Source organism: Poecilia formosa, unplaced genomic scaffold (genome assembly GCF_000485575.1).
Source record: "Poecilia formosa unplaced genomic scaffold, Poecilia_formosa-5.1.2 Scaffold17, whole genome shotgun sequence".
Lineage (NCBI taxonomy): Eukaryota > Metazoa > Chordata > Actinopteri > Cyprinodontiformes > Poeciliidae > Poecilia > Poecilia formosa.
The window spans coordinates 4057964-4071100 of NW_006799956.1; the positions used below are offsets into that span (position 1 = coordinate 4057964).

Genomic DNA, 13137 nt, shown 5'->3' on the forward strand with positions numbered 1-13137 from the left:
ACGATTCGTCTTCAACAGTAAAAGGTTGATTCTCTGTTGCACTCAATGCCTGGTGTGATTATGAAAAGAAGAGAGTTATAGAAATCTGCAGGGGGAACAGAAGCTATGCTTTCACTGATCATATAAATGTACAATTTGACGCTTCGAAAATTATTTTGCTTCATGGCAACGCGAAATTTCAAAAACGTTTTGGTTTTCTGCTAAAACGTTTCAGAGCTGGAATGAGGTGTTTTTGTTTTTGTTTTTCTTTTTGTCGTATCGAAACTGGTTTATTTCACAAACCTGTGATGGAAACGGTTTTCCGCATCACACGAGTCACATGATCAAGAAAACGACAGGAAGTGGTTGGAGGATGATGATTCAAATTGTATTTCTCATATAAGGGAAACACCACAAATATGGAATTGTGTTTTTTTCGACAATTGCAGAATATGAACAAAGTTTTTCACACATTTGCAATGAAATGCGGGAATTGAGAGCAAAACAGAGAGGACAGACTGGTGTGAGGCCTCTAAACCAACGTCTGTCAACGGGTAGCATGTGTGTGTATTAATAAGATTTACTTCTTCTTTTAGACACAAGCCAAATAAATCAACAGGCTGCTCGACTGGGAGTGTCTGAGTGCTGGATCGGCAGAAAGAAGCAGCATATGATTTTCCAGCCTCACAGAGATCTAAGTTTGTGTGTGAGTGTGAGTGGAGATGAGGGGGAAAGAAAAAAAAAAAAGGAGGGCGTCCCTCTTGCGGTCCCACCCCAGCCCTGCCCCTTTCACATAGAGAAGTATCCTGTAGCAGATCAACCCCCCCAAAAAGACTGGAAACTCATTCAGTCTCTTCTGAATGGAGCGTCTTTAACGTGAGAGTGTAGGACTTAACGTTGAGCAACCCCAACAACAACAACAAAAAAACACCATGCGAGCCCTGCATCCAGTCCTGGTCGGTGCCTTGGTGACCCTGCTGCTCTGCCTGCCCGGCCCCGCGCACGGAGGTAAGCGCCACCGCAAATCACCGTTCGCTCCTGCAGCCGCCTGTCCGGTCAGAGATGATGTACGAGGCGGGACGTTAGATCCCCCTGTACCTCACAGGCATGACAGGCAGGAGAGCTAATGCCTCAAACTTCAACTGAACTGATTTCAACCTTGATGCTGCTTCTTTTTGTAAAAGATGGACCTCATGAAATTCTCTACGTTCTCAGTCATTCATTGTGCTGAAACTTCACGTGTTGCTAGAAAGACGTGTCATTGTTTTGACTCCTGTCCGAGGTCTGAGACAACATTTGTTCTCTTCTAATCCTTTTAAGTTTTCTCTCCTTCTTCTTCTTCTTCTTCTTCTTTTTGCCTCTCTTCGCCTGCAGCTGGGTTGTATTTTTCTTGAAAGTGTTTGCACATCGCCAAAAGGTTGGAGGCAGCGCAGCCGAAGCCCTCTGAGCTTATAGGTGCCCTGTGTCGGCGGCAATGAATGGCTCTTTTAAAGAGAAGTGTGCAGTAGCAGGGCAGAGCGGCTCCTCATTCACCCGGAGAGAAGAGATGAAAGTGAGAGAGGGAAAGCAGGGCTATGAACGTGTGAGAAAGGCAGCGCGCGTGTGTGTGTGCGTGCGAGTGCGCGTGTGTAAGGGAGGTGGGCTGCCTCATGAAAGAGGCCCATACAATGTTCCCATAGAGACGGCGTGAAGTGCCACAGGTATACTTTCTTGATGACACGACAACGCCAAAAGGCAGTGGGATTCAAAAGCGGCAAGTCGGTTCACCAACATACAACATCAGCAGGAAAACTGTGAAACCGTCTTTGGCTCGGACAGATGTTGAGTCCGTTGCTTCCCCCTCCTCGTCTCCAAAGTGTCAGCGCGCTTCCCACATCGATTAACTCCTGTCCAGACCTCTCCAGGAGAGACTCATTGGCAGCTGATGTGCGGAGGAGGAGGAAAAAGAAAAGTGACTTTGATCAGAACACGGGGATACCGCTTTGATTTGGTGACACCGAATCTAAGCTCACATGGGAAGTTGGACTCGGTTTTTTTCTCCGCACTGTGATCAGTTCATCACAGGCATGAAAAAAAGAGCCATTTTCCCCTCATGGTTGCTCATTTGCAGATGAGTCCTGCTGAACGAAGCAACGGCGGTGACACCTCTGCTGGAAGAGTTTGCGGCGCGTTGACCCAACGGCGGCTTGTCGGAGAGTTGCTGAATTATGTCTGCTGGCAACTGGCGAGGCGCAGTTTAAGTGTGGCGCAAACATTACAGTAGCTGTGCTGTCTGGGTAGATGATGGAGTAGATGCAATCTGTGGAGCCTTGGAAAGTGTTCAAAAACCTGTGTTTTCCACATTTTTTTACAGACGCTGTCTGTAGAACCATCCCTTACGCCAAAGCGTCGAAACCAGATTTAATTTGCTGGGTTTCCACTGACAATGTACTTGTGCAACTTGAGAAGTTACTTATAAGTCAGTTTTGTCTAATTTCAAGTCTACTGGGATATTTGCACTAGAAACAAAAATACTTGGTAAGATTTTCTGTTTTTACAGCGTCCCTGCCTCCTCAGTGTGACAAAGCCCACCCGCTGACCCCGGAGAGCTAAATGCTAATGCTGACCAGATGTGCCAAGTTGCTGATTAGATTCTGGGGGCTCCGGTCGCGCCACAAAATGCCGACCACAAGCTGCAGATGAGCGCTTATGCAAAAAAAAAAAGTCAATAAGAACGTTAACACTTTCTTGTTCTTCAGTTGTTTTTTTGTCACCTTCCTTGTTATTAAGGGCTCTGTTTGTACCAGTCTGGTCCTGGAACATCTTGCCCAGGAGCAGAAGTTGTTCAGATGAAGCAGTGAGCCTCCCTCGTCATAAAAAGTCTTCATGTGTGGAGAAGTTAGTTTCCCCCTGGTGGAAAGTCTGACTCTGAGTTTCTAAGGCATCCAGGTGCCATAGCTGTGTTGCAATGTAGGCGTCACCAAATCCTTTACAGAACAGATTTCATAGCTTAACCTTTTTATGAAATGTACCTGCCAAACTACATTAGGTAATTTCTAGTTCATTATATCAATAGGTCATAAGCTTCGTCCTCAAATAAGAACTGTTTTATGATTAAGGTATAAACCGTTTGCAAAATAGGTAAATTTAATGTAATGAACTTTCTCTTCATTTGCTGTAACGTGTGTTTTATTGGTAAGTTCGCTTCAGAGTTTTGACGTTTTGCTTGCAAGGAAAATGTACTTTAGTATTAGTATTGTGACAAAAATAAACAGATAGAAAAATGCTAAACGTAGCCATAGCTACATTTCAGTGATGGCTACCTCATGATAAAGAGGTTTTAGCAAATACTTCAAAATGGATACACGTTTTCTGAAATTTACTCTAACAGGGTGGGGTGTTTCCTTGGCAACCACAGTAACAAGAAGCTTTACTTGCTAGCAAGCTTGCTTGACATTATCATTAGCGCTATTGGTAAAATAGCTAAAGCTGGACACAAGATTACATTCTGTTTTGAAGTCTTATGACTGGATCCAATCATAAGACTGGATCCAGTCTTATGACTGTTATAAGCAAGTTTATAACTTGCTTATAAACTTGCTTGTTTATAAGCAAGTTCTGTTTATTGCTTATAAACAGAACTTGTGTGTACATATCAACCTTACTGTTCTCTGCTGGACACTTAATACCAACAAAAGTAGTTAATATTTTAGCAAAATTCAAATTAAAACATTCAGGTAGGATTTGTTACCAAAATAAAAGAAGTTAATGTTCTTTGAGTTTAACCTTTAATTGACTAATGATCACATTTGCAAACAGAAATGCTTGATGGAAATGGACATAATTTAAACGGCCCTCCAAAATGACTTTTTGTAATCCAGTCTCACTGAGAAGCGCCTGGCTGACTCCACTATTATACCTGTAAGAGATGACATTGCTGCTTTAATGGATACCAACTATCCTGCAAACTTTTGAGATGCTGATATGACTCCACTGTGAAATGTAAAAGTGACATTTTTATGGCTCAGAAGGAGACAGGCTGTGCCGCGATGCGTTGAGCAACCATGTGAGAGCACTTTTCCACATCAGGGGATGCTCACTTTATCATAGCCCCATCTAAAATTGGACATGACATGTTCCTGTTTCAACTTTTTCCTTCAAAACATCTCAACAGCCTCTGCGTCTCCTCGGCAACCATTTAGGTTCATCCTTTCGGCGGAATAAGGGAGAGAAAAAGAGAGAGAGAGAGAGAGAGAGAGAGAGAGAGAAAGTAATAATAAATTGGCCGGCCGGATGTTTCCGATCCAAACACGCCTGTTTGGTTGGTATGGTGACAGTTTCTCTTTTTGTTGCTGCATTGGTAAAAACAGGAAGTCTGATGGTGTTCGAGTGACATGTTGGAGCTGGATTCCTTGCTGCCACTCTTTTCTGCAGACAGTCAACATGTCATCACTTTTTTCTTGCCCCATTAACAAACCTTCCACAGCATCTTAAATTTGCTTTACCCATTTAAACCCATTTTGTGCGTTTGGGTTGAACAACAGGTGAACATATGAGTGATCCCGTATGGATGTGAAGATTTTTATGCAATCAATGCCTGGCAGATGGAGCCTATTGGTTTACTTTTTCACAAATAAACTTGAATCGGTTTCAATAACTTTTAAAAGGTGAGTTTTACCAATGGGTCTCCCATCACCTTTTCCCTGCCCGCCATTTTGAAAAAGTTGTCGTGATCCATTCTTACCCGTCATTTTAAAATGAAAATAATTCAATTCAACTTCAATTTCATTTTCATCTGGTTTAATTCACATTCAACAGGTGGAACAGAGAATCCATATGGTTCAATCACACATGAAGCATGTACATGTACCTAACAATTAAATTATGAACACAAATATGGATTACCCATTTTTGCGTCAATCAAATATCTCAGTGTTTTGATATTGATCTGGAAACACAGTCTGCAGCCGCACTGGAGACCAGAATAACAAGCGACAGCTAAAGTTTTGAAATCGGGGAACATCTCTCAGACTCTGAGCATCAGAAGCGCTGCAAAGCCTCCATTCAGATCAGAGATGATACTGAGATTTTTTTTTAAATTATTACTGGAAAGTTTTCTGCATCAGAACTTATTCGGAAAACGTGTTTCTGTCTCCCTTTTTTGCACATTCACTCTTTCGCAAAATCCAAAAACCACCTCCAGCAAAAATGTATGAAATTTAGGACAATTTTCTGAATTTTGCTGTTTCATCAACTTTTTTTATGTGATATGTCAAAAAGCATTTAAAAAAATAGTATTTATGAATAAAGTTTGAAGAACTTTAGAGTTCAGGGCTCTACAACAGCGAACCAGACTAGAAGGTGTGCTAGTCATTTTGCTCCTTCGTCGTCTCGCCAACTTTTGATCCATAATAATGGACAAAACTGACCAAATTATGACATACGGCAGCTTAAGAGTGGAAAAGTTATGCATGTGTATATACAGTCGATGTGAGGACGTTTCAGAGGGAACATATTTTGTTCTTTCCTAAATCTTTGCGTAAAGGTGAAGGTCTGCTTTCTCCATTACATACACCTGGACATCGATGGGAATTTTAACCGTACTTTGCCAAAAGCAACTTAAAATCTCCAAACCAAGTCCAAGAGAACTTTCTTTGTTGATGTGAACGGTCTCCAACAGGTTTAGCTAAGACGGGTGCAGCTCCAGATGTCAGCAAAGGTTTGGAACCATCATAATGAATCTAAAGAGAGGAGCTGGACTTCTTTTTTTCCCTTCTACGCAGCAGCATCTGTTCATGAGTGAACGAAGAACATGTTCCCTCTTCAGCTCTGTGAGGCAAAGAACGCATTAAATATTAATGAGCGACGATTGAAAATGAGCCAGGTTTTTCACTTCAAAACGTTGGTTTCTATATGAACTCCGGAGGTTTCTGTGCTTTAGCGTTTCCTCAAAGCGCGAGTCATTTTGTCCAGGAGACATGCTGCTCGCTGACAAGCTTGTCCTTTCGGCTTCATGAAAGCAAGACCCCCTTCTAACATCGCTCAAGCAATCAATATTGATATTATTTCTCGTAATGTAACTCCCTCACTGCTAGCCTGACATTTCTGGCTGCCACTTTCAGACACAAAGTTTCAGGGAGTCATGGTTTATTAACTATATTTGGGGCATTCTGGCCCGAGGCAAACATCCTTGAAGCTGAGAAGCTAAAGTTGTCTGTGTGAGCAGCCAGCCTCACCCTGCTTTTTCCTTCTTTCTAACTTCATCTCTTCCCTACAGGATGATTTCCTCCTCTCACCCTCCAACCTGCAGCCACAAAGTAAGCAGCCCTGTAAATGCAACGATCGGGGCCCAGAGTAGACTTACTAAAAAGGCTGGATTCCTGTAGCAGCAACGCTCTCACTTCTGTCAAGGTGTCCCTGACACGCAACACATGCTAACTCTGCCGGTCATCCAAGTGCGCCGCTTCGGTCGGATAATCGTTTCGGCTGCAAGAAAGAAATGCTAAAGAGTGCCTGAACGAGACGGCACGTCACGTATTCTTTCATTTCTTTTAATTACAACCACAGCTGCTCCGTCCTGCTATTTGTGAAAACTGAGCTAACCTTGAAACAATTAAACACGAGCCAATACGTTTAGGCAGCTTATTTAAGCATCTTATTAATAGAAGTTGGACCGAACACAACAAATAAAACGTGAGAGTACCACGTGTGGCTGGTTAGAATCTGCAAATTGAGTTCTGGATCATTTGGAGAAAAAAAAAAACTTTTTCAGTTTATCCTCCCGAGTAAATTTGGCTAGCCCTGGAGCGAGGCCAGATTAGTGAATAAGCAGCTGCCGCAGGCAGAACACTCACAAATCCCCCAGAAAAGAAAAAAAAAAAAAAAACACTCAAGGCCATAGGTTACATTTGGGAATACAAATGATTGGAAACCTTGAATATTTCTGTTTATACTGGTCGTGTTGAGATTTTGTTTACTGTCTTGCATGTACTTCGATCTTTAAGTAGAACAATTAACGGTGCGTTCACACCAGACCAGCTTAATCCACTTTAATTTAACTCCGGTCAGTTTGTCCAGAGAGTCTGGTTTGTTTGGGGGGATCTGAACGCGCAACTGGACTCTGATGTGGATCAAAAAAGCAAATTCTGGTCCGCCAACAAATCGGACCACAGTTCAACCGAACTCTGGAGTTCACTTCAACCAGGTCTGGTGATGTTTTAGGTATCCAGATTTTCTAAATATCTAACTCTCAGAAAAGCATTAAAAGTGCTTTATGTCAAAGCTGTTAAAATCAGAATTTTACAGTTCCCAAACTGTCTCTTAAGGAATCTCTGATCATTTTAGAATAATCCACTCCAAACTTGATAACTAAGATTATAGATATTAAACTAGAGAGCCGTCCAGCCTCATTAAGAAACTGTAAAACAGCCCAGATGTCAACTTTAGCATTGTTAGCAGCTAATGGGTAGCTAACAGTAGCCCTCACAGCGCTTAGAAGTCATTTATATTTTCAGTTTTTGATTTTTTTTTTCTAATTACTCAAATTGCTGCTGCACAATTTCAACCAGTGGAAACTTCTGCCACACATTCGTTACCGGGCGTCATCATTCAGCCTGACGACGAGTCTTAATTAGCCGACTTTGTCAACACAACAGGGAAACTCAAGACCTTTTTCTCCTCCTTATGCCAGTAAATGAAATGTTCAGCAGAGCTGTCACTGTGTACCAAGCAGTGCATGATTTTAGTTACGAACCAAGCATTTGCCAGGCATTTGGCTTGTGAACGTTGGTTTCATTGTGACTGTTTAGTGGGATGACTGTGACCGTCTCTGTCCCTCCCGCTCCGACGTCTTCTGCAGTATCTCGTGTTTTATCAGTCACATGGGAAGCGCCAAGCGACGATATCTGCGGCGAAAGACGGCCATATCTGCAAACATGAAGTGTGACTCATGTAGCGCTGGACAGAATCGCTCTTTGGTGGGGGGAACAGAAGCTGAAGCCATCTGGTCGTCCTCCACAGATGTGCCAGATGAACCTCTTTCCAAACAAAGAGATCAATTCTGCTTTGCTATTCCTGCTGAAAGTTCTTGCAGAGTTGAAAAAGTGGAAGCGCTCGGTTGATTCTCACTGTGATTCAGCAGCCTTAACAAAAAAAAAGAAAAAAAGAAAAGAAAAAAGAAAGAAGAGACACATCCCTCGCCTTGAGGACTTGTTTTCCCTTGGCAGATGATCTTTCCCTGCGCTGCTCCCTTTGAGATGGCTGGCTGTCAAAGGCAAGCTGCTCGGATTATATTTTGGGGCTCTGATCTGCTGAGAACGCAGCCCACACATAGACCTCATTTAGCCCGCTCGTGTACACAAAAGACTCTGTTACATAAACACGGGCCCGGATTCTGATGCTAGGGGGAAGGTCAAAGGGCGTCTCGCGGCGGCGCTCCTTCGTTGTTGGAACCTCTTTTACGTCGGCAGCAAAAAAATGCTTGAGCAGCAGTTCGTGACAAATGGGCTACACCCAGATTCAAGGTCCATAAGCGGCAATTTGGGATTTCAGATTGTTGTGATTACCTTGTAGCCGTGTTATTTCATGCATTCTAGGGGCACGGTGTTACCTACAGCAGCAGCAACAGGAGGTCCAAACCGCATGAGAGGATAATACTCAACTTTTCTAGTGAAGAAGGAAATCAACAGAGCGGGAGAAAGACGGTAGCTGCGTTTCCGTTACGAATGAGTGCAGATCTGTGTCAATATTCTGCTAATGTGGAAACGGAAAACACAATTTTGCAATTGCGGTGTTACTGATGAATCAGAAATTAAATTAAAATCAAATGAGAATAAGTTTGTTCACATGACAAGTCGTTAAAAATCAGATGTAAACATGAGAATTATTAATGTTTCAGCCCTGGAGCTGGCGCTCATTGCCATCATCCATCAGAGGAGACGTTGGCGTCTTATTCAGGTGTTGGAGTAACAAGCCCTGCCTACATATGCGGCGTTTTGGCGATTTTACAGAAGAGCTCTGGATTCAATGAGTTCGGATAATACAAAACTTTTTATGAACTGTGTAATGTCAGAAAAAAAAACAAAGCAAACCATCCTCCTACCACTTCCTGTCATCTTTTTGTCGTTTCTGCCAGTGGTAACATCTGGCTGTTGATCATGTGACTAGCGTGATGGGAAGAAAATGTTTCTACTACAGTTTTGTGAAATTCATCTATTTCAATACGGCAAAAAAAAACACCTAACTGGACACAAAAGCTTTTTAGTTTTTTCAAAATTAGTGAATTTCCATTAAGCAAATTTATCAGTGAATTTGATGAGAAAAAAATTGAGTGATGTACCAATTTGTCAAATAATACATATGTTACAAGAAAAGGTTCTGCAAAAGTAAATAAAAGTCATTGGTGGTTATAGTTTATGGGTCTAGAATTGATTTTCTATGAAACCTGCTGCCTGGATCCATATTCAGCTCATTTTAATTGGCAGATTACCAAAGTTCACGCATAAAAGTAAACACTGGTGACACTAAAGGTGTGTTTTTATTAAGATAATTTGTACAAAAAAAAAAACAGTGAAGCAAATTAATGCTAAATAATAAATGTAAATAAATGTCAAGGCAACTTAATCGGGTACATGCAGTGAAAAGAAAACAGGATTATTTTCTACCTCCAAGTGTTTCTGTCGTTTCAGTGGTGAACTTAAACCTTCAAACCCGAGCCACACCGGTCCCACCACAGTCCGGTTTGGACTCTCTGCACGTCTGAACGCGGTCCAGAGCTTTGTGACCGCACAGTCATAACAGATCGACAGAAAAAAAAAAAAAAGAAAAAAAAAAAACTTCTAATCAAAGGGTGACGCTAAACACAGAGCAGAGCCTGGAAAACACACGGTACGATTATGAGCAGAAGAAAAACAACAGCCGTCGCTTCTCCCAAGAAATATGGCGTCTGTGGAGTTTCTGTCAAAGTAGAGCAAACCCAGAGGCTCTGGTGCGTTAAATGTCCGGAAGAGTGTTGAATTGGATTTTCTTATTATTTTTCAAGTGGGGGAATAAAAAAGAAAACTGGGTATAGATAAAGCTTCACTTTGTGTATGTTGCTTTTTATATTACATTCCATCAAGTTTCTGAAAAAATAAAGATTAATTCAAAGTTAGATGATGACCCTCATCTTTGATCCATCATCTTTCATTTAGTTTTGTCCAGATCTTATTTTATTTTTGAAATTTGAAACGGACCTGATCAGGACTTTAGTTGCCAAAACGAAACAAAGCATTGAAATTCCTCCTGTTATATTTTTTATTTTATTATCTTGGGATAGTTTGAGCTCTGTGCATATGTGAACAGTTATGTACTCAAATGTCTATAAATGTATCAAAAATGTATCATAAAATTAATTCTGGAAGAGTACTGAATGTTAAATTGGAAACTTTGTTGAAAGCCTGCAGAAATACACAATTTAGATCATTTTAAAGTTATATGTTCTGCTTTCAAAGTGATGTCAGAAGATAGCTAATGTAGCTTTACAGCTAGCATAAATTTGTCATTAAAGTGGATCTTGCTATAAGCTAAAGTTCAAGATCTACAGCCTCAAAGTAGAAATTTCAGGGGATTTATTTGAGTCAGTTTGACTTGTCCATCCAGTCAATCTTGCAGTTATTTAGATTTTTTTTTTTTTTTTAAGAATAAGTACGCGCAGCAACACAGAGGGTGGATAAAACCAACACTGCTGCTCTTAGACTTCATGAATTACATCTTAAGCTACAGGTAGAGGATCAGGCAGGGTACCTGCTGTGCTGAGGCGCACTGACCAAGGGCAGAACATTATTTTTTTTTTAATCCAAGTGTGCTGTGACCCTGAGAAAACAACAACAAAGAGAAAACATTCGCCCCTGTTTTCACTGCAGCAGCAGCAGCAGCAGAAATGCATGTTTATTCTTGATAAGAGCTTTTGGGGAGTTTGGTGCCCAAAATGAAAACTCCAGAGAAAATTCTCATCATCGCAGGACTGCCAAGCTTTCAATAAGCAGGAATTATGCATGACCAGATGCCTCGATATGAACGGCCTCCACGGGCTTTTCTTTTCTGATTTTCTCTCTTCCCTTTTAGAGAGGACTGTCTGTTTTTATCGTTTTGACTGAAGATGAATGCGTTCTTTTTTTGTGCCTGCCATTGTTTCTTTTTATCTGCTGGATAAAAAGAAGAACAGAAGAGCTTTTGTGAAATTAATCATTCGGTTTGTCCCGGAGGGATTAATCATTAGGATCTTTCCTACTTGTTTACGGCGAGTGTCATCATTTCAAAGGAGCCATTATTGTTACAGGGCCGTAACCACTTTAACGTGTTACATATTATCGTCATGTTTGATTCATTAGCAGCACTTGGCCTTCTCAGCTTACAATGCGACGCAGTGATTATTTACTTATTTATTTTATTAATTTAAAATTTTACAAGTACAAAACGTCGATATCAAGTCGGTATCGGATCGACACTAACAGGGAAAAATTGATACTTTTTCAAATTTGGCCTTGAAGTTTTGGTTTATTTTGATATTTTACTTCTCAGTTTCAAAAAGATTTTCTTTTGGTTTGTTCTCAATTTATGTTTTTTCTTTTAAGCAAAATTGTGTCAGTATGTTAATAAAGTGTTTAGTAGACACCTTTAAACTTTGTTAAAATTATGTCTTAGGCCAGAATAAGATAATTCAGAGGGAAAAAAAACAAAACAAAACAAAAGAACACTTAGAGGTCATAAGTTTTTTATATTCACTCAAAAGTGAATTAAAATTATCAGTATCAGTATCGGCGACACTGGGCCTGTATTTACTTGGTATTGGATCAATATCAAAATATTCAGTATCGCACACATTTAACAAGCACAAGCATCTGTGTATTTTACTGGGATTTTAAGTGACAGGATAACAATAAGTGTTGCATAATTGTGAAGTAGGGGAGCTTTTCTAAAAAAAAATGTAAAAAAGGTGTTACTATAAAAACAGGCATAAAAATTTCCCTTAGGTTCTGAAGGTTATTTCTAAAACAGGTTGTTGTTTTTAAAAAAAAAACTTTTAACCACACAGAATCATTTCAGAAATGTTTTCATTCCCACGGAAACGCCAGGAAAACAAACAATGTTTTCACTCCTCCAGACCTGAGAGTGGCGCTAAACCAGGAGCAGGGCACGTGTGCATAAAGTCTCCACATGAGGCTAGCGGGAAACACGACAAGAAAACGATAACAAAAAACAAAGTGTGAATGGAGTCTTGCGTAGAACGTTATGTAGCAACTGAAACAAAACATATAACATAAGAAGCTACTGTTTATGTATGACGCATTTGGGGTTATAGATCAAAATTACAATTTTTTTCCCCAAAGAAGGCGGTTTTACTGTCCTTACCATTGTGCGAGGGCAAAACTTTTACTCCAGAACGAGTTTTATTTAAAAATAAAAGAACTTTTGGGTTCCCTAAAGTGCCGTTTTCATGTGGGCGCATGGGAAAGCATTCCTATTTCGGAAATAGGTGTTCCTGTGTGAACGTTTGCCACAAGCCGCTTGGAAGTCACAGTTAACATGTGAAAGAAACTAAACATGAAGGGTTTGGCCTACACTATGTGAGCTATAAAAAATAAGACACCATACCAAGTTGGCTTGGTTGGTAAATGCTAAACGCTGTTGATAGTTATTGGGAAGATCTAAGGAGCTAAATACAAAGGCTTCAAAAGCAAAACAAATATACAGAATGAATGGGGTGGTTTAAATCAAACATGTTTGTTTGAGCAAGACTGGCCAAGACTTTTCTTACTGAAAATGTTTGACTAATTTAGATCTTAAAAAGAAGAATAGCAAAACATTCAGTCTCTACATGTGAAGCTCTATGCCGTTACCCAGAACAACTTGCAGCTGCTTTGCTGATCATCCATCTGCTTCACCAGAGTTTGAAAACCAAGAGTCCGTTTCCTTTTGTAATGTTGGTCCATCACATAAAATCCCAGAAAAACACATGGCAGTTTGACTCTGTATTGTTAAAAAAATGTGACAAAGTTGAGAGGACATTGTGTCTGAAAACTTTTACAAGGCCCTGTACATGTCCTAATTAGTCATCTTACATTAGTTTTGGCGTGGAAAAGGCAAGTGGAGCCTCTGGGAAAGCAGCATGAATCACATCCTTCCTGATTGGTCGAAACG

At 40.6% G+C, this 13137-nt stretch overlaps 1 protein-coding gene across 1 annotated transcript in view; it reads left to right on the forward strand.

The window, feature by feature from the left end:
* Positions 1 to 780: 780 nt before the first annotated feature.
* Positions 781 to 13137, forward strand: part of cspg4 (chondroitin sulfate proteoglycan 4) — a 93344-nt gene continuing 80987 nt past the window's right edge. The window contains exon 1 of the mRNA XM_007546796.2: positions 781 to 987. Within this exon, the coding sequence (XP_007546858.1) occupies positions 912 to 987 (76 nt within the window). The 5' untranslated portion in view covers positions 781 to 911. The remainder of the gene's footprint in view (positions 988 to 13137) is intronic.